Raw genomic sequence first — 23318 nt, forward strand, 5'->3', positions numbered from 1 at the left:
AGCTAAAAAGAAAACAGTGGAAAGAAGAAACATGATTTATAATAGAAATCATGCTCTGTCTCGGTGCAGTTATGCATTTCAGAGTCTGAAAGAATAGGGTAGCAATGTTTATGCAAACCTTTTCGCAAGGCTGTAGTAATGTAAGAAATTTCTTGGAACTTCAAGATGTTTACATTCATGCAGATGGCAAGTCATCTGACTACTGTAGGAAACTGAAGAGCTGGAGATTTAATTAATACAGATGAAGATGTTACCTACCTCTATTTTAGCTGAGATGAACACAATAATAAAGAAAATACTGTGATAATCTAAAATTCCAGAAAAAACCCTGATAGCCTTACAGACTACATATTATTCTGGAAAGTTTTATCATGGATGAAATCAGAGGCACTCTCCTGGAGATAGTGTGTTTTCACTGTTTTCTAAGTCAGGTTAACTTAAATCAATGAAAAATAGTCATTACTACAGAAGTTTGTAATATGTGGATAACAGTTATAGCTTCTACACCTTTATTATGTAAAAAAAAAAAAATAAGTGGAAGTGAATTCGCTAAACAATGAGAATAGGTTAGCAAGCACAGTCTGACTTCAGCACTAAATGAGTGTCTTGTCCAGGTGTTTCCACTGTGGTGACGGGCAGCAGTAGATTGGAGCAGAAACTGCCCAAGTAGCTGAAAAACCACCAGCTGAGGAAACAAGCTCTTCCCCAGCCCAAACTTCTGGAGAAAGTGGCACAGGCAGTCACAGGAAGGACTGCAAGTAGTTTTCAATCAAACAAGCGTAACAATACATGACTGGAGAACTGTAAATGCAACACCTGTGGGCAATTTAGGACAGGCAGCTTCTAGCTGCAAACAAGCTGGATGCTCTACAGGGGAAGATCTCTCTGTGTAATTTACCTAAAGCCGTGAAATTAAATAAGAAATTATATTAAATGCCTCTGATGAACACAAGTCCTACATCCTACCAGGCTTACCCTATACTTCCAGACACATACTATTGATACCTCTGACATCCATTAAAAAAAAGAAACAATGTATATGGAATGTCTAAAGGAGGTGAGGATCACAGATTCTCAGAGTGATTTAGGTTGGTCTAAGGAATTTGGCTTAAGAAAAGAGAGCCATTGTTAAAAGTGAGGCATCAGGCAAATATATGCTTCCAGTTAGCTCAGCATGGATGAATTTTGAGGTCAAAATTTATTAATATTTTATTAAAATTATCACAAAAATGAGGAGTATGATGATAATATTTGATAGTAATACTAAACTATTAGGGGCATATGCAGCACAGCATCTTGAACATAGAACAACTGAAGGTGTACTTATATGAGAAGGAAATAAATTGGCATAAGATACAACAACTGGAGGTTCAGGGACAGAACTTGGAGGTAATAGTCACTGTTATCTGTCAGTGGGATGTGGCTGTGAATCCCAGATCTTGCCAGAGGTACTTCAGGCAGATACACGGTAGAATTTGTGCCATAGTGAGAAGACTTTACACAGCTTTCTCTGAAAGGCTGTGAATTTATCGTTGAAAAGGAACAGAGAAGAGTATGTGGGATGACCAGGGGGAATGGAAGCTTACCTATAGCTACTACTAGTCTCGTCTCGCAACATAAACCTGCAGAAGGATCCACCTCAGCTGCTGAACATTCCTTCCTTTCTCATACTAATTGTCAAGACAAATTTCAATTTCTATATTTTGAAGTTGTCAGTTGGGAAATTTAAACTAAACTGTATTTAAAACAAACATTATTTCCTTTCATTTCTGAGAAAACTATTTGGAATGCTAAGGCCACCAAGATACTGGCAATGTAACTGCAGGAAAAGGGATGGGAAAATAAATAGCTTATTAAACTCCTTGACTTTACCAGCAATACTGTAAGCAACACCCAGAAATTAAAAACCCTAATCACTGTACATACTGCAGAAGCATGTGTACCTCTGAGCTAGATTACAGAAATTAATTTAAAAACATAATCCCCCTTTCTTGGAGGTGATCTGCCAAAAAATGATCAAATTCAGTAGCTAACATTTTGGCTGTCTAAATACGTAAAGCAAAATTTGCATTTATAGCTCAGCTTAGTTATCAAAATTACTAGCGGACCTAAATAATGATGGTCACAGACAAGCAGTATCAGGAAAACAAAGCTCAAACCACTGTCAGCAATAACTAAATAGACAATTGATACATGCTCCTACATTAAATATGTCCTCTCTTAAACATCTCTTTTGAAAATATACTTAGCAAACAAATTGTTGTCTGTTTGGCAAAGCACTAAAGATGTGCTTTGCCTTTCAGATTTGTAGTATAGACAAAACATATAAGATTCAAAGCATTTGGAAACAGTAAATTTCTTACAACAGTGTTTATGCCCAGAGATGTATGTTTCCAAGAGCAAAGAATTGCTATCAGTCTAGCAAGATGGTGATAAACTTCAAAGCTGGACTGAACAAATTTTAAAGTCAGCTCTGTGGTGGATAGAAATACCTTATGATTTCACAGACAGGATAAAGTAATTTCAAAAATCCTATGGAACATGTTTTATTTGTTCTTGGTCTTAGTCAGTTCTGAAATATATTCACATACATCAGGTCTGAATTACCGACATGAAGGGAAAAACATACAATAAAAAGATTGAAGGTTACTTACCTTTTTATACGTTTTTTCTTCATTTGGCTTTCCAGCAGTAACATCTCCATTTTCAGTAACAGACGACATCTGACAACAGAAGCTTAAGTTATGAAGAAGGTATTTGCTTTACAAAAGTAACTATTCACAAAAATCATATAATTTACTATCCATTTTTGCTAAATTCAAACTTTTCAGAGGACATCACACTACCAAGATCAGTGACATATCTAGGATATTCCTGTAAATATTTTCTACACAGACTAAAAAGACTGCCCTGGCCCAGGAAGATGTCCAGCATATGACTCTACATGACTCTGTTTCTCTTCCCGACACCAGTATGCAGTGAAATCTTGCTCCTCAGCTTACTGCTTGACTTGAAAGGGCACAACTATGAAGCACGTGAGCCAGATATTCAGTGGCGTGTCTCAGTAGTCTAATGTCCTTGACTGCATCAACATGATGCATCTCCTTAAAGTAGCAAGGAGATCACAGAATCACACTGCATTACAGAATATTTTGAGTTGAATGGCCCTACAAAGATCACTGAGTCCAGTTCTTAAGTGAATGGCCCATAAAAGGTTTGAAGCCATAGCCTTGGCATTATTAGCATTGTGCTCTAACTATTTGACATTACATCTCATCACAGCTGTAAAGCCATTATTCAAAGACCAAGAATAAACCAATAAGATAGAGATCACCTTGGTCAGACACTCTGAGTTTGTCTGCCAAAGGCACAATGACATAGTTTAAAATAATTCCAGATTTTACCAATACTGTCATGACAAAATTATACTTACCCTTACAAATAACAGGACAGGTCATCTGGAGCTGAGCGTGAAGATCAAGCCATTCATTGGTGTTAAATGTTTTCCACAACCTATTATTAGAAAAATCTGTCACCACTATGCCTTAACAAATTTCCATCTCTTGGAATAGCTGTATGTTTTCTTTTACTACTATTCTTCAGCCCAAGAAAGCATTTATCTACAAGTGATGCTTTTCAAGAATCACGTCAAATAACTTGGTTACTATACTTAGAACTCGCTGTATTTAGCACATACTATAACTTGGTTAATATACTTAGAAACTAGCAATATTACACAGGTGGGAATCAGCGCAGAGTCATTCCTTTTTGCCCTAGATATTTCACCCCTGTGGCACAAGCAACTCTACAATAAAACATTTATGTAGAGTAATTCCCATACATGCTCTGGAGTGTTATGTAATTACATGTGTTAATAATCTTATAGCCTTATAATCTCCAATCACTTATAAGAAATACCTGTGATAGTTTAGAAGACAGAACATTAAAAAATCACAGATAACAAAAAAAAAAATCTCATGATACCTCAAATGAGAGATAAATATTGTTTTGTCTTTAAGCAGTACAAATAATACCTTGTACAAAACTAAAAAATCGGTAAAAAAAGTATTCTCAGGCCCCATTCACTGATTTTAATTTTCCATTAATCTGAAGAACATATTTAATACTACCAAGGAATCTTTTTAAAAAAGGCTTCAAAAGTCAGTATTTTCCTTTTTTTCGGAGAAGCACCAGAGCCAAAAAAGAAAGGGAGGGGGGACCACAACAAATTGAAGCTTGGAATTACTGAGAAGAAAACAATGCCTCCTTAGAAAAACACACTTCTTACATTACCAAAATGTCAGTATTTTCCTTTTGCAGCTATCTGCATTCTTCACTCTATTCGCTATGTAAGTGATGTTTCTTAATCAGTAATTCCTTCATTTGGATGTGCATTTGCAGTCTCCTATACATTGAACTCCTACTTAGAGGCAACAACTTAGTTTTTATAGCTTTTAAAATTGTATGTAGCTCATCTCACTCACCTATATTCACACATTTAATATTAACATTCACCCATGCTTACAACTCAATCAGTACACAAATAAAGGAATAAAGAACTTATTAAAACAGCTTTCATAGGAAATGTCATTTTAATCATTGGTAGAAGACTCTTTAAATAACTGATCACTGGGTTAAAACACCAATCCCCACTCAAGCTGTTGTTCTCCACATTCCTCCTAAGACTATTGATAAAATATGATGTTCTACTAGACACAGAACTGTCTAAATTATGAGCACACATACTCAGCAAAAGCCAAACATAAAATGCAACATGAGAGCTTTCTCTCAGTAAATGAGCCGAAGAAAGCACTTATGCTAGACTTGGGAGAAAAGCCTGGGGTTTTTCCCAGCATGGACAGGCAAATTATTCAAGAACACTTTGCTCAAGTGATAATACACCCCTGCAATGCTAGGAATGACAGGGAAATAGACAATGGTGCTACAAAGTGTATAAAGTCATACACCATGAAGAAGGTGATTTTTTTCCTCTATATGTCAGTTTATTTCCTAAAGGCATCTAGAACAGAATTATTTTGGTTCTAATCTTTTGAGAAACAGAACACACAGCTCTGTCTTAACTGTGATTGTGTTAAGAAACTTCCAAAATCTGTGCTGTGACAACCATCTCTTGTTCCATGTTAACAATTTTTTGCAAAGCAAGTATTGCTTTGTGTATTTTCTTCCAGCCCTAGAGCTACTGAAGTGGCACATGGTGCCTTTTCAAGCGCTTTATAATATTCAGAGCAATAGCTACTGTCTCTGTTCTGATGAGGTTTAACAGTTCAAAGACAGGTCACAACTGACAGTCTTGGACTCACTTCCTGGCTAAGCTACAACTATTTATTTTTTTGATAACATAGCAGGAAACCACTGTAGCTAAAGTACTGAATCTCTGTATGTACCTGACAAAGGAAAAGCTCACAATAAAAGCTCAGTGGGGTAGGGGCAGGTAGAGGAAGAAAACATTTAGTTTCAAAAATATTATAGTGTGCTGACTTTGGCTGGGATAAAGCAAATTTTCTTCACAGTAGCTAGTGTGGGGTTATGTTTCAGATCTGTGCTGGAAACAGCATTGATAATCCAGGGATGTTTTCTACTCTTGCGTAGTGCTTACACAGCATCAAGGCCTTTTCTGCAGCCTTGCTGCATCAAGGCCTTGCTGAGCCCAGCCAGTGAGTGGGCTAGGGATGCACAAGGAGTTGGGAGAGGGCACAGCCAGGACAACTGAACCCAGCTGACCAAAGGGAGACCCAGACCACATGGCATCATGCTCAGCATATAGACCTGGCGAAAGAAGGAAGGGAAGATGGTCAGAGTGACTGTATTTTCCTTCCCAAGTCAGCATTAGGTGTGATGGGGCCCTGCTTTCTTGGGAATGGCTGAACACCTTCCTGCCCATGGGAAATGGTGCATGAATTCCTTGTTTTGCTTTGCTTGCATGCACAGCTTTTGATTGACCTATTAAAGAGTCTTCATCTCCACTCCTGAGTTTTCTCACTTTAACCCTATTGATGCATTCCCCCATTCCATCAGGAGGTAGAGTGAGCCAGTGTGTGTGGGGCTCAGTGGCTGGCTGGCCTTAAACCATGAGTGAAAGATGGCTGTAAAGATCTCCCTTTTAGCTTCCTAGATGCTATCCTAACTGACAATAAAGAAAAAGAAACATTAAAGAACAGTAGGAATTTAAAGAGTATTTTTCCCAAATACTCTTGAAGACTCAACATTTTTGTCACAAGCCTTATGTGCAATAAAAACTACTGCGACACATACAGTTCTTGAAACACAAGTTTACAGCCTTCAGTTCCAGCCTTCTGCTCTGAACACCTCCTAGTCCTAAATGCAGACTTCAAAAAAATCACATCTATTCAATATATGCTTCAGGAAAAAAAAAAAAGTTTCACAGTTTAGTTTCTCACACTAGAATCATAGAACCACATGCTTCTTAACTAACACAAACTGTAATTTCCATCACTCTGGGGGAAAAATGCCATATGCATTTTCCCCTAGAGCTACAGGGAAACCTTTTAATTTCTCTGATCAGCCAGAAGCCCACGGTGTTAACACCACCCTGCCCACCACATAGCTGGCATTTTGAGAACTGAGATGACAGACAGCAAATGTGAGCTTCCTATCCAGCTTTGATTCCTTGTTCTTGAATTTCTAATTACATGTTCCTTATATAGCCAAAATTTATTTTTTACTAACAGCATCATGTATGCATTTTTCCAATTATAAATAGCTGTTTTTACACAACCTCAGTTGCTGAGGCCCTGCTCACATGAACAGATATTGGTACTTACACCTGAATGGCCTCTCACCTCAATTTCAAGTTAACATTAGAACTCCCAGCAACTTCAGTGAAAGCCAACATCCATGAAAAATGCTATTGCTAGATTCCTACAGGCCCATGTATTTGTTCATTCACCTAAAAATCAGTTCTGCTTTCTTTTCATTACCATGAAAACTTCTTTTTTTTGAGAATGCATTTCTTAGCAAATTTAGATAATTTTTTTAAACAAATCCTTTCTTAAAAGCATGAATAAAGCATGCTGTTGAGGAATCACACTCCAAATAAAAGCCATGTAGCTTTTCACTACATGTACTGCCTTGTTCTGATTAATAGGTAAAACTGAAATATTCTTCCTAACTTTTAAAACAGACATATCCCTGGGTGTACTGCTGTCAGGCTTCTGCAGTGAATTAGAAACATCATGCAAAAGAAAACATATTTATAATTTCTTACAGGTATAATCTTTAATTTTTAAATATGAGCAGTAAAAAGCAAGACAAAGCAAGATTAAATGAAACTTTAAATTTTCCGATGGGCAGAGGGAGAAGACTAGAAATTAAAGAATACCAGAAACAATTATGCATGTTTAAGATTAATAATATACAAATAACATAGACGCTAGGGTACAGATTTTTCAGTCTGAAACACACAAATGCATTTTCAGAAAACTCTTTGGGTTGTTTTTTTTTTTTTGGCAAGTGAATATATTGGGATGGAATATTTTGTACTCAATCCACAAATTCATTCACATAGTTCTCTGCATTGCAGATTACCTATTTATTTAGCTGTTTCTTAATTCTTGAACAGTTCTCTTTTGCCAGGAGGACACAAAATCCTCAGAATATGGTAAGTGACTTCTCAGAAAAGAACAAAGAAACATATATTAAATTCATACCAATGATGGTTCTAACTCAGAACCAGACAAAAAAAAAAAAAAGAAAAAAAAAGATTATCAAAATAGAAAAAGATTATCAAAATAGTAATTTTATCTGTCTTAAGTAACTGGGAGTTTACACACCAAGACTGCATTCTTTCTTGATCACAGCACAACATGTAAGGATGTTGACAAGAATTTCTAGTCCTACAAACTGCATTTATAGTGAATTCCATTAAAAAGAGTCATTAGCTCAAATTCCTTCGTAGCTTCTGTCTCCCCTCTGTTACTACTTCGAAGCAGCTTCTTCTAATACAACTATGAAAACCATGGTCATTTCATTACTGCAGAACTCATTTTTCTGGTGAGATTTGTCCAGACATATTTTCCTTATGGAAGCTGTGAGAGTAGCTTTCAAAGTCAGTTCTTGAACTCACTAAAAGGACTTGCAGATCTATAAGGCAGCATTCTTCCACCAAACCACATTGGGGACTCAGTCATACACTGCCAGGTTTCAGCTAGTGGAGACCTTTGTTACACAAAATTTTGCCAGAAGGGGCAAATCTTCTAAGCCAAAAATGCTCTACAGTGGAAGAAATCCATGAACACATATTTATTAAAGAAAAGCTACTCTTTTCATACTTGTTCTCTTGTGTTTCCCCCACCCCAAGCTCAAGTACCCAAAACCCATTTGTGGTATTCTTGGAGCTACCTGAAGGCAGCCCTAAAATCAAAAGGCACTATTAAAGCTAACTTCCCTACTTCTTTGAAATTATAAAAACTTAAGGTCATGCCTTCTTAGGCACTGAACAAAATTCTCTTGCAGGTGATACATCTATGAAGTCTCCCTCCTGTCTGGATTCTCTGCCAATTAATACAATATGCACAACAGCACTGGATTTCCAAATTGGATCTCATCTTGTTTATTACTCCATGAAAATTCCTGGACCACTGTCAAATTTAGTTGACAAACTTAGGTCAATCAAAACTGTCAATAGTTTTTTCCCTACCCTCTCCAGTAGAATTTGAACAGTAGGTTTAGTTATCAGATTATTTGTAACTGAAGGGGTTTGGGACACAAAAAACACCTTCTGACACACAAAAATTGCCTACATATATCTTGTTTCCACACAAAATCCAACCAAAGATATCAGCATACTATCAACATTATTTTCAGAAGGCTCAAGAGGCAAATGACTTGTTAGCTTCAGGTGAATAGTTGGACTTATATTGGTTTTATTATTTTATCTTCTTAAAAGAGCTTTTCTCCATGCTTTAAAACAATGCTGACTATAATTTTCATGGTTTAATTGCCTTCCTTTTGAGTTTGCCAGACAATGAAGTGTAATGTTTAGCAAGCTGCAAGCATTGCTAGGCAGAGTGCCAATACACAGATCTAAACAAGTGAAAGGAAGCATAAATTAATGCACAGAGTAGTAAAAGGAACAACACAAAGATCCAACAGCTTTCTTAACAGTCATCACAAGTTAAACCCCTCTCCAAAAACCTTATGCCTTTTAATGTCAGAGAATATTTTTGATACATGAGTGCTTGGGCAGTTACATAGCCTTCAAATAAAACTGAGGTAGTGTATGCAGCCACTCAGTTACAAGAGAAAAAAACCACAATTCAGGTCTCTGTCTCTCTATCTCTCTATTTTTTTTAATAATATCCCAGACACTAGCTTATGGAATAGCTTCACTTTGTGCCAGACAGACACATAGACATCTAAGAACAAAATTGTATGCTCTCATATCTGAAACATCTGAGGAGTAAAAGATAATATATATTTTTAAGCTGATATATCATGAGAATGAAGTAAATGTTTACATGTTGCAATGCACTCAATAATTATTAGAAAGTCATGAAATCTTCAAATCTGAAAAAATTTCAGATTTTCAGTCTGAGAGCATTTAACCCACCCCATCTCTGTAATGCCTGTCAGCCTAATAAACCTCTGCTGTCAACTGCTGTGACTTCCACTCTTCACAGAAGTACTGAAAGATCTCTTATGTCTTTCCAGGCATTACTGCAAAAGTAGAACAAACTTCTTACTACATCATAAATACCATTAATTTATGCCACTAAAAATGTAATTTTAAAAAGATCTATTTTTTCTGTCTGTCCAGCATGGGGAAAAGTAAGTGTCATATGAATTTAAAGAAGAAGGAGGGAAAAAGATAAGAAAACCCCCAAACAATTAGGTTTGAAACCTTGTCAAGATCTCCCAACACATAACTGATTATGGAAGTTTTAAGCATGACTGAAAGTAAAATCTTTGTAAAATTTGTGATTAGTACTATTGTTGCACTTGTGAAAACTGGAAAATGCCGTTCTTGATAATTAATGCTGGGATGAACATTTCAGAGTGAATAGCTAAAAAAAAAAATCAGAAACTGTGTAGCCTGTGATGCCTAACAAGAAAAGCCAACCAACCAATAAAAAATCAAAACAAAAAAAAGCCCTGGTCAGTCTACCTATCTGATTTTTCTTATTTTGCCTCAAAAATAATAAGATGAAAATCCAAAGTAGTACACAAAGTGATGAAATTCACAAATAAAAAAAAGGAAATAAAAATCTCATCTTTCTCCTGGTCTTTGCAATACTGTCAGGCAAGCACAAATGCTACAGAGAAAGCAGCAAGCAAAAACCAACATAAAACTGCCATTTAGGCTGTTCATCTACTCTAAGTCATGTCAGCTGTTCGCACCACCTTTATTTACCTAGCTTTAATAACACACATTAGTTTCAGTGCCCTGCCAGATCTTTTAGTCTCTCAGCAACTAATCTCAGCACAATGCTAAGATTCTGATACTGTTTGATTTCTACAGTTGCCCTCCTCTCCTTTCTCCCCTCAGTTTCAGGAATATGGCACAGTACTTGGATGTCTTTTTAAAATGTCATAACACGAGTAGTATTTTTTTTCTTAGTTTGCTGGCTGGATTTAAAAAGTAACTTATCATAAAATTCATACTATAAAAAACATATGTCCATATTGTAATGCTTTGATTTACTGCAAGAAAGGTCAGATCATCTATCTTCCTCCTTTAGCTTTCAGTTGGGGAAAAAAAAGAAAATGTGGAACTTCAGAAAATACCATCTCCATCAAAGTCTACAAATACTCAGAATATATCTGATTACCCAGAAGATTTGACAGTTTACAAGAGTCCCTCGTCTTCCATTTAAAGTGGTAGTCCTTGTGCACTAACCTGTTCTTCAAGGTCAAACACATTACCATTGTAATATCCAAGGTCACAGAAACAGCCACAACAACATCATAAACTATAGCGACAAATCATATCCTTCATTTCAAAAATAATCTGCTGTGATTCTTTAAGATGGAAACTTTTTTACAACAATGCAAACAAAACTGAAAATTCATTGAAGGAACCAAAGTGTAGAAGTCCTTGGAAACATAGCATACTATGCTCCTTCAACAAAGCACGTAGACTTTCATTTGTAACTTCTGTATTTTGTGAATTCTGCATGTGACAGATAACTCGCAAGGAAGAGGTGGGTTGAGCTTTATTCCCCCTCCACAGATTTCCAAATTTAGGGCTTCCTTCCAAGGGCCTTACTCTTCTAGGGCTCTAGAGCCTCTTAGGGCTTACTCCTCTACTCCCTATCAGCCTACTTAACATTTAGTGTCAATTACTGTGTCTTCTGCTCTCCCCAGAAGCACTTAAGGATCTCTTACATCTTGCCAAACACCATCCGTAAAAGCAGAGTAAACTTTCTACTGTGTACTAGATGGTGTTGATGTCTTAATAACTAAGGGACTTTTCCAAATCAGTGAGCTCAGATCAGCAATCAAAAAGAACAAACATTTGATCTCTGACATAACTGACGTCACACTGTATATCTTGCAGAAACTGTTAACAGGCCCTCCCTTTACAAAGTGAAATGGCCCCATCAACTTCTCATTAATTTGTAGCAGTCTGAAAGCATACAAAGCAGAAAGGCGTATTTGTACATAGCCAAAGAAGACTTCCCAATTGCTACTTATGTTTTCACAGTTCCAATTTCATGTGCCAACAACAGTACTTCTTAGAAGACTTAGCAAGCTTTTTATGAAGCCATTTGGAATTACAAATTAATAAAAATTGTCAAAATGCAATTTTCTTTGAAACAACTGAAAGAAGGAAACATCTGCATGCTACACACAGCAGTAAGCAATATAAGTTAGGGTGTTACCACAGTGAAGGGCACAGACTCAGCAAAACCCAGAATCAGAGTTCTGCTCCTTTACTTTGGCAATTTTGATATGGCAATGGACTACTGTTACTAACACATACCAGACACTGCACTTTGAGATAAGACCACCACAAAATGTACGCTGTCCAATAAAATACTGCAGCGTGCTGAGACAAATTGTTGATAAGGAAAGTAAAAGGCACAAGGAGAGGGAAAATTCTCCTACCTTTGTCTTTGCTGGTCCATGCAAAATAGAGTGACAAGGATCATGCAATGGTCATGATTTTTTGAAAGGAAAGCAGAGCAAGCTGCTTCTCTCATATAAGCAGCAGCTAAGATCCACAGGGAATGAAATCTCATGTACGGGAAAAAGGAGGTCAGTGAAAGTGTCAATTTCTAAAGGAACGACAAACAGAGATGCAAACAATCCCACCTTGCTGGGTGGAGAGTAGATATAAAAGAGGAATTTGGTCAACCCAAAAACTTTAGTAATCTGAAACTCCAGAAACAGTCATTTGAGAAAAGAAAAATAGGTCAAATGGACTTGGAGAAGATTAAGTATAAAAAAGAATAGACTGAACATGGAAGATGAAAAGCAGAAAAGCACAGGACAAGTTACTTTGATAAAAACATGTTTGTAACAAGAAGAAGCTGTATTGCTCAGCTTGAAACCTGTATCTTTTTATTCAGCCACATTTTTCCACCTCAAAAGGAGGTCAACCACACTCAAAACTGCTATGCAAACATATTATATAAAATTATGCAAACATAATTTTACAACAGAGGCAAGAATAAAAAATGGTAATAGGAAATCTTTGCTTTAAAGAACATTGAGACTTTTGGGAGGACAACACAAAAAATGTGTGGTTAAAATAATTTTCATGCACTAAAACAGGTGGTGTAATTTGTGCAGGTAACTCAAATTATACACTGTAAGGAATTATTTAGGCCATTTGCATATTAGCATGTAATTATTCACAACAAAGTTTGCAGAAGGATATGTCATGGAAACATTGAACTCAATGCATCAGTGGATTATTATGATCTTCAAGTTCTCTATGATTTCTTTCCCACCTCCTGAGAGTATAGCTTTCATACATATAGCTTTTAATGAATGCTAGCTAAATTAAGCTGTTCAGCAGTCAGATTATCTAAAACATTAAAGTATTTTAAAATCCCATTTAAAATGGTCTCCAATTGAAGGCCATTCTGTACAGCTGCAAACAGTTGAGAAGTGGAACAGATTACCCTGGAGGATGTAACAGGTAATATTTGAGATGCTCTTGATAGATTAGATTAAAAGGTAGTTGATACTGAAGGAAGGTAAAGATCTGGTTACTGCCGTGACTATTCCTGGTTTCCATTGAATCACTATGTATAACTCATATACATAACTCAGACAGGATATCTGCAACAATTTCAGCTTGTCCAAGCTGGTGCTATTGTGGTCCTGTCTTCCAAGCATGCATTGGATAGCATCGTTATTATGCACCAGTGCTAGTCCTGTCCCAAGAGAACTCATCCAGATAATTAAACTAAGTAAAAAAGTAACCTACAAAAGAATAGTAACTATAATGGAACTCCTTACAACAGCTTTGTTATAGTCATCTATAAGATCAAAAAGAAACTTGGGAAGAAATGAGGAAAGTAATGAAATTGTTAGACTCTTGATCTATGATGGAGGAGAGGCCAATTGCCTCAGTTGTTTCAGTCACTCACATACTTTTGCATAACTTCAGAATCACCAATCCACTAGTGGTAATACTAAGAAACAAGTCTGAGAAACAGATGGAAAGAAGCATTAGCAGTAGTGCCTGATGGGCCAGGCAGCAGGACACAAACTGGGTTCAGCATTAGCTTGAGGGAAATAGAAATGCATGGATAAGGTTAAGTTCCCAAATGTATATTCATACAGCAACTTCTTTTTCAGGTGCCTAGCTTGTGTGAAAAATAAGATCACTCAAAAATGGGTATAGAAGAATGATGTAAGCACCAAATTCAAAAGTTGTGTATAAATTCAAGATGAGCGATACTCTAAGTTTTTCTACTGAGTAAGGAAATCTATTACAACCAATTAACCCTCCACATACACTTTTCCTTCAGGAAAGCTAAAACTGCAATTTGTAGTTTTCCTCTGACCCGTACAATTTAGTTTTGGTTAGCATTTAACAGAAAGCTCACTTTACTCTTGAGAAGGATTTGAAAAAACTGTCTTGTACCAGCCTCAGCAGAGAACAAATCCTACATCACTAAAATTCCTTTGATTAAATTAAGAGCTCTCAGTTTCCTATAGAGCAGAAGTTCCTCAGATACATTTCTGAAATCACTCACAAAGCTACAGAAAAGGCAACTATTATCCCATTCTATGAAATGCCCTATGAAGCACAAAAGCTGGAGTCTTCTTGGTTTAAAGGAGCTCTCTAAGCCTCTCTAAGCCCTGGGGTATTTCTTTTTAAACCACAGGGAAAGCTTCATGGGAGAAAAGAACTATTTCAGAACTTATATAGGACAAAAAAACCTCAAAAAACATAATTAATACAACAACATGAATTTCTGAAACCAGTTCAGTAAAGAACTGCTCAGCATGTAAGGAAATAGTGCTATTTGTCAGAGCTCCTATCATCAAACCAGGACAGACGTTTTACAGCCACTAAACTCGAATTGCAATATGGGAACCAAAAGAACTGTCAGAATTTTTATGAAGTTATTCCATTCTCTCACTGGAATGTGGCTACTTAAATATAAAGGTTACTACTGCCTTTATAAGGAGCCATATATTTATTTCTGTTGATGCCAAGATGATATTTTAACTTTCCTTTTGTATTCCTTTTATATAACTTTTGTGTGTCCTCAGTATTCTTAGCATGCATACTTGTAATTCCTTAAGTCTGATATCTTAGCATAGTCCTAGTATTCTGCTAGGCAAGGAGACCAAAAAGCCTGAAGGCTGGAAAACCCTACACTATATCTTGGGAAACCAAGGTCCACTCTAGAATATATCTTGTAAACTAGAGATTTGGCCCATCCAAGGTGGAATTCCATGGATGGGGGAATATCATGCCATTCATCCAGACCTCCCACTGAGGCATCCTTGTTAGATATGCTAATTTGTAAGGTCTATAAACTGCATATGTCATCTATCGTGTGGGTGCATTGTGGCACATTCCACCTGAGCAAAGTGGTGCACCAATAAGGATCCTTATTAAAATACCAAGGTAAAAACCCCTTATCCCTTAACCGTGTCTAGCTCTCAATTTTTTAAGTCCAGGAAAAGGCATCACCATTCTCCAAGCCATGTCTTGGCTGAACAGATCAGAATGGGCAAGTGACTACTTCTTTTTCCCACTAGTATGCTTTGGCATTCAGCTGAATTATGAGCATATCTGCACTGTAATATACAAATCCAAACCACATCAACTCACACACCTACCCTACTGACATCAAGGAGCATGAGGTGTATCTTGGTAAGAAACATGTACAGTTGTTTTAAAGTATGGACATCTAGTCACAGAACTTTTAAATGGCAAACAAATGTTTTCAAATAAACCTTTATAAGCAGTTATTTCCAGCCAAATTACATAAGTAGTTTTCCAGCAGTCTTCCTCTTGCCAAACCAAATTGAAAATCCTATCCCTGAACAATTTTGGCAGCAAGAAAGTAAAATGAATTCTTTACTAGATGTTTTTGCCAGTTCTGAAACACTCTATTATTATTCAGATGTTGTTTATATTCCACATATAGTGGCACCACTTTGAACATTTTTGTATTAAAAAAATGCAGGTTAAGAAACAACATAGGAGCACCACCACAGTATCCCTCCCCAGGAACTTCATTGCAAATGATGGGATTTCTTTAAATAACCTAGCTGGAAATATTATAGCAAAATTCAAAATCTTAAGGTATCACTGTAAGTAAAGAACACATCTGCACATAAATTAGCCTTTTCAATTTAGAAGTGTCCATGTACATGTGAACATGACCTAAAATAAAAAGAAGACAGCAACAAGAGTAAGCAGTAACTCCTTGTAGAAGAGACATATACAACCTGACACCAGAACCTGTAAACACTTCCAAGAAAATGAGTGCAAGTTTTCCCACAAATTAAAAGGTTTCTGAATTCTTGAGAGGCTTAAATAAGAATCTCCTTCCTTCACACAAAAGGCCTTTTAAACAATATCTCTGCTTCTCACTGCATCATTGCAACTGGGTTGGAAGCATCATTATAAGTAGGTTAGAAAAGACATCCAGTATTATCTGTAAGTCAGTTAACAGCCCACGCTGTAATTTTCAAAAGGTAAAAAATACAGCTTCCAGCCTTTAGAAAGAAAAAACCCACACTAGTAATCACAGTTTTTGCTCAATGTATACTATTTTATGAATTGTTAACTAGAAAAAGAACAAGATTCTGACAAGAATGGCTATGAATATTATAAAGACTCCATAGACTGAAGCGAAAAAACCCCAACAATTCAGTCAACGCATTTTCCCAGGAACAGAGTGTTCTTAGACTTTACAATGCAAAAGCCTATTTTATTATATTTCTTACCTGGCATTAATCTGCTGGAACATCTGATTAAATAAATTAAATACTTTTTTCAGCCTATGATTTTACTGGCTAGTGGATTGGAGGTTTATAGTCTGAGATGACAAAGATCAGTATGATTAACCATGCATATTTTAAATGTATTTACAGAAAATTGCCTTTCAAGAGTTGTTGTTAGCAGTGTGTAGCCCCTGAACCTCTCTGTTTTCTATCTTGTTCCTGGGATTAGGGAGCCTGATGATTAGATATGTAAGAGAAAAGTGACATTCTTTAAAATTTCATTCTAACTGGGTATGCTTTTATTTTATAGAAATAAACTGGTCTTCAGTTTTGCTTGCAATATAGCAGCATGATAAGAGCACTGAGTGTAGCCCAGCATTAGTAACTAAGGACTGCCAAATAAAGGGCAAGAATACTGCGAGACAAGAGCCAGCCAGACAACCCTGACTGCTTACCTTTCATCATCATTCTAGCAGCAAGTATGGCCAGAGAACAGACAGATGGTACCTTCACTGCAGGAACAGGTGCAGCAGGTCATCACAAAAATGGTGATGGTGGCATGAATAATTTTCTTGCAGAGCACAGTATTACTCAAATTCTTGTAAAAGGCAGCCATTAGCTTAACAAAACCTTTAGTTTAGATACCAAAAAAACCTTGACTGAGGTTTACCAGCTGTGGCTGGTGTGTGTCTGTGTATTAGTGCGTGCACACACCAAAGGGACAGAGAGGAAGGCTAGACACTAAGATATCTCACAAGGCCAGTCTTAAGGTGTAATCACATTGAAAAAAGCTGCTGTTAACAAGCAGTGACTATATAATACTGGCATAAAAGCTGAAAAAAACTGGCATTATCCATATCTCTTTTCAAAGCAAAAGGTTTTCAGTAAAAAGCACTGGTTTGGAGATAGAGGTCTGAGCTTGCAGGTTTTTTTGAGAGAATAAAAGAGTTGTTAGGTGATAGTGAAGTGAGGCTATGACAGAAAAAAGACGCACAGACTTAACACAGCAGTGGATGGCAAATCCACCTTCCATCACGGGGTTAAGGTGGTGATCAAGCAATTTTTTTTGTAAATGCTTTTCTTGGGAGTTTCTCCAAATCATAGCAAAGATGAAGTGATTTTCTAATTAACCTAACTAATTAGAAAAATTAATTTTATAACTAATCTTTGATATCTTGTTCTACCAAAAATGTTGGTAGAAATGTACAGTAGGTGCCCATTTTCGTGGCATGGCATGAATCTCTGTGAGGGTGTATACCTTTCTTTGCTCAGAAATCAGCCAAGGCTCTTGGAAGTCTATCTCTCTCTCTCTCTCTCACTTTGTTTCCTTTGCACTATTTATGTCCGCGCAGAAAGAAGAAAACTAAACCTAGCTAAAAAGCATTTTTTCTTTCACTTCGAAGATTTTTTTGCAGAAAACAGTCAGGGAGGGTGCCAGTGAACATAGGGAAGGGAAGTGAGAGACTCAACAAGAGATTGTTCCCAACTGAACTGGGAAGAAAGGAGGAATGGGAAGCAGTAGTGGATGAAGAGCAAGGGAACCAAAGTAGAAGGAAAATACCTGTTAACAGGAAACCCATGCATAGGAAACGATTTCTGCTCTGGTCTGCTAAAAACAGGCCTTTGGTGCCATTAAATTTGTATGGTCAAAATGCTACTGAGGGGAAGGAAAAAATATATTTAAGAAGTCAATAAAGAGCTGATAGTTATATTGAAAGAAAGAGAGCAAGGAAAACAAACCTTTTTCCTTTCTTTAATTAAAGGGGAAAAACAAAAGGGCAAAACACCCAGGCATATTTTAATGCATCTCTGTGAGGAATACATCAAGTACAGCAATATTTGCAGATGGATCAATCTGAACTATTAACTTTATGCATAGTGTTGGCTAAAACAAAAACAACAGTGAATATTGAAAAAATCAGCAAGATATTAAACACTGCTTTTACTACAGTACATGCTGTCAATATTGGGAAACATCCTCCTGAACGGTTATTTCAAATATACTGATCTTTAGTAGAGATGCTGGTAAAGCATATTTTAAAACCTGGTCAGGCAACTAAGATTGAATTACCATTCACATTTGTGATGACCCTCCAAATGGTGTTTTTCCAAGCAAAATAGACACATCTGGAAGTCTAGGTACACATTGATCTATAGCAAAAAGTTACATTTGCATAGTCTCTGTTTGGATAATTTGCTGGTTACAAAAGAAACCTCCAAACTAAGGGAAGCAGTCAAAGGAGCAAAATGTGAATATCCACTTGACAAAACCTCTATGTTACACTGTTCTTGCAAATTGGACAAAGGCATAAGTTACAATTTCTTCCCAGCCTCAGTTACCAGGGTCCAAAATTATCCTCATGGGGATGAGAAGCCCAATCATAATAAAGCAGAAAAGGTTTAAGTGAGTGAAGTTACCTCTGCAATACCTTGTACTATTTTTATAACGGAGAGCCTTCACCATGGGCACCTACTGCTCTTTTCCTTCTTTTCCTCTGTCAATTACACAATGCAAAAGAGATCACAGGTTAAAGAAAACAGAAAATGCAAATGTTGTATGCATAGGTTTTTCTTCTCTATTACATACAAGCTTAACTGTAGGCCCTGAGATATAAACACAGGCTATCACTACTGTGATTTATATCTCAAGGCCACAATTTCAGAAAAGAACATTCATGTATTAATTTTAGTATAGCAATTTATAAGATCATAGAATGGCTTGGGTTGGCAGAGATCTTAAAAATCATGTTGTTCCAACTCCACTGGCATGCACCTTTCAGTAGGCCAGGTTGCTTAGCGCCCCATCCAACCTGACCTTGAACACTGATAGGGATGTGACATTCACAAATTCTCTGAACAACCAGTTCCAGTGTCCCATCACCCACATAGTAAAGAATTTCTTCCTAATATCTAATCTATCTTCTCCCAGTTAAAAGCCATTAGCCTTTGCCCTTGACACTACATGGCCTTGTCAAAAGTCCCTCACCAGCTTTCTTGTAGGCCACCTTTAGGTACTAGAAGATGCAATAAGGTCTCCCTGGAGCCTTCTCTTCTCCAGGCTGAAAAATCGCAACTCTCTCAGCTGTCTTTATAGGAGGGTGCTCCAGACCTCTGATCATCTTTCTACATATCTTGCAATGGATGCATTCATAGCGGTCTGGATATGGAAATTGTTGTCCTCCTACTTCTGCACTGACAGAAGCTGTATACAAACAAGGTAGTTCATATGAAAGTATTTCTATGACTGAAAGAGCTTTGCATTCTCTCACTCTTATATTCATCGTACACTAGCAGAACTGATCTGTGTATGCTTTATTGAAGCAGAGAAGGAATCCACCTATTGTTTTGCACAGACCTCATGTCTCACGCCATCTGTTGCAAGCAGTAAACGTGAAGCACCACACTCAACATGCAGTGCCTGAAGCCTCTGTTTTGTTATCCCACAAAAGAGATACCACACAGAGGCCTGAATTTTTCTCACACTGCCTCATTCTGGACATAATGACATAATTTCTAGCTACAAATATGTCATTCATCAGGTTTGTTCCTTTGTGGCTTCTGTGTAATTGGTAAAAAATTATTTTTTAACATCTGAACTATCTCAGTGATTTCAAATGATCTACAGTCCTGATAGACATTTTCTAGCTTAATCTCCAAATTTCGCCATTAAGTATACTAATGCTCTCAGGATAGCTTGAAACACATTTGTTTTTCCAATTTTGCAGCTTGTTGTTATATAATTCTTACCAGGAATATACATATTTAATAATAAGGGAAAAATACAGCATCATTTCCCCCCCACGCCAACACCCTCTGTTGAAAGAAATTTATTAATATTTTTGAACATGAAGACATTCCATAAATACATTCCAAGTAGGCTTTTTGCAGAACACACCATTTTAGCAGTGTTAAATTTGAGATACAAGTCCTTTGCAGCTCATTAAATCAGTGCTGTTTTGACAGTGTGCAGCAGTATGTGTGCTCCTATATTAGAAAGCTTCACCACTACCTTCTTGCACTCTAAGTTTGTCACTGCACACTTCTCCCAATATAGCTTCCTGCTATCACTTGGCACCATGCACCATTATTTCCATTGGCCTGTAATATTTTCAAAAATGCAATGATAGTGCCAAGACTGACTAAGGTCCACATCTACTCCCCTGAGGTGTGTTTCTGTACAGCATTTATAAAATAACTAGGAACAATGTTCAGTATCATAAGAAATGGCTCAAAAATAAGAGAAACTAGTTATTTCTGATGAAATGTGTTACTTCCTGCATTACTGTGGCCGCAGCGAAGTTGCTTTGATGCTCGGTTGCTTGCAGAACCTGGTCCTGTTTTGGTTTTTTGTGTTTTGTTGTTTTTGTATTTTGTTTTGTTTGTTCTTCTTTAAAAAAGAAAGTGGAAGTATTTGTGTCACAAAATGGACAAAACCTGCAGTAGCTTCAGAAGTAACCTTATATAATAGGAACAGCAAAACTAATCCTATGGAAACAATAGCATACCACTTTGTTAGTAAATGCACATCTTAGTTTTGTTGCATTACTCATTAAGAACACAAAGTAGTACAAATCCAGTGTCTTCTAGTCAGACAAAATTCAGCCTGCATTATTATTTGTAAAAGCTGCTTTTATTATATATTTACATATTTATTTAAATAAAAGCAGTGTTTATTCCCATGTATATGATGCCTCTCATCCTCATTTTAGAGCATAAATAGTGAAAGCCCAAATTATTTCACATCTCATACAGGAGCCAGGCTACACAGATCTCTGTAAATGTCACCCCAAACAAGCATATTATCCAAATCTCAAGAGATAAGGAAAACACAAAGATAAACACAAGAAGCAGGAGAGGTAGGTTCACCACTCCAGAAAATTACCTTGCTACAGGCAAGTGAGTTATTGGTGAATCACTATGCAGTGTAGAAAAACCAGGGGAAAAAAAAGTGTGGTTCTGCAACAGACCAGAAAACAGAAGGTTTTTCATCCACTGTCCTCAACCTGACTCTCTCCCTTCCCTCTAGGATTTTTCACTGCTAAAACTTTTTACTGTCAAATGACATGCATGTGTTACCAGCAGTGTACAACCCTACAACAGGCACTTCATCTCTGAATGGTATTTAAGGGAACTCTCTGAGTAAGAAAGCTACAGATATCTCACATCAAACTTTTTTTAAAGTATTTTGTCTTGAAATAGTAGTTTTTGAAGCTACATTTAGCATAGACTCAAAAACAAAGTCCTGGATTTAAGAAATTATGGATTTGTACACAGAGAAGGCCCCAGAGGCTGCATCTGCAATATGCTGTAGCTCCAGACAGGACTACTTGTACCACATTTTATGAGAGGCCAACAATAAGCACAGAGGAGATACATTTTAAAAACTCACAAAAGCAGCTCAGTGTCTTACAATCCAGTAAGAAACACTGTATTTTGAAATTTTTAACTGCACTTGTTACAACTGCTTCAGGACCAGAGCATGCTTCTTGAAGCACCATGACAGATAAGAATCTTTCTTTTTCCTTATTTTGGTTGACAGGCTTGACCATCAGTGTTTGCAAAGATCTGGAGTATAGCTTTGCCTGCCTTTCTCAATAACTATGGAAATCTGAAAAGGGAGTGTTTGTTGGCTTCATGCCTGCACAGCAAAGCTCTATTAATGCTTCAACAGTGCAACTGGAAAGAGTATTTTTCAATTTAAGTGTCTGAGTTGCACAAAAAGTACATTAGGAATTCTAACTTGCTTAAAAGAAGTTTTCTTGAGTTGCAACTTCAAGGAGGCACTATGCACCTTACCAAAAACATCTAGATTTCCTTGTAGCAGTGGGACAATTAGCACGAGACAGAATCATTCATGCAATTGAAGCCCAGACACTTATAGGCAAGTAACCTGTAAAGTTTATACAATCAATACTACAGAATCATGCAAGATGTGTTTGAGTTCTTACAGGATGAAAATAAAATCAAGGTGGGAGGAAAGTAACCCTAATTCACACTTTTTCCAATAAAATGTTGCTTGAAATTACCTCCTTAACAGCCCTTCCCCCCCCCATAACGTAATTCAAGATAGAAAAAACTATACTGTAAGTACTCACAAACTTGTGGTCAATCCCCTCAATTTTACTAGAAACAAACAAGAATTTAAAAATAGCACTGTTTAGAGCAGACTTTTGAAAACAGCATATGCTTTCATCTCTGTAAAAGCACTTTTTTAAGCCATAAGGCAAGCACGTTGGGATGAAAGGAAATACATAAAATGCAAATCTTACCCGAGTTCAGAAAAGCCCTTCATAAGTAAGCTGAAGAGTACTTTTATACATTTATATACAATTTGTATACATGCATATTACATATTCTGTCTACATTATATGTTACATACTCCACACCCTTTAGTTATATTATGATGATCATACAATGGTTTGGGCTAAAGGGGCCTTAAAGTTCAGCTATTTCTAACTCTCTGTCAAGGTCAGGAACACCTTCCACTACACTGATGGCACACCTACATATATTGTACCTATATACACACACAGAGATAAAGCTTATAAAATACAATTTTTTGCAAACATGCAGTGGTAAACTGAAAAACATTCTCAACTGAACATAATATCAGAACTGTGAAATGGACAAGTAATTTGTTCCCATGTAATTCTTATAACAAAAAAGACATTTTTTTCCTGAAGAGTATCAAAAGCAATAGGACACTAGAAAATAATGGCATAATGAAGATGGCATGATATGAAATATGAATCAGTGAGTAACTCCCATGCATAGTTATGTTGGAAACCTGTAAATTTTCATTAAGAAAAGTTGATTTTAACTTAGTCTTATACTGTATTAAAATTAAAATTTTATTGTGTGGCACTGCTGCAGTGTTAGATCTGAGTGACTCCTAGCTTTCAAGTCTCTTTATC

The 23318-nt window shown here is 36.7% G+C and overlaps 1 protein-coding gene across 2 annotated transcripts in view; it reads right to left on the reverse strand.

Moving 5' to 3' along the window:
• Window positions 1–23318, reverse strand: part of PIP5K1B (phosphatidylinositol-4-phosphate 5-kinase type 1 beta) — a 96389-nt gene that overhangs the window by 58475 nt on the left and 14596 nt on the right. For both annotated transcript variants that reach the window (XM_063423775.1, XM_063423776.1), the window contains 2 exons: window positions 3434–3513; window positions 2655–2723 (listed from right to left, as the gene is read on the reverse strand). In XM_063423775.1, coding sequence (XP_063279845.1) covers window positions 2655–2723 — 69 coding nt within the window. In that variant the 5' untranslated portion in view covers window positions 3434–3513. The remainder of the gene's footprint in view (window positions 1–2654; window positions 2724–3433; window positions 3514–23318) is intronic.

Source organism: Prinia subflava, chromosome Z (genome assembly GCF_021018805.1).
Source record: "Prinia subflava isolate CZ2003 ecotype Zambia chromosome Z, Cam_Psub_1.2, whole genome shotgun sequence".
Taxonomy (NCBI): Eukaryota; Metazoa; Chordata; class Aves; order Passeriformes; family Cisticolidae; genus Prinia; species Prinia subflava.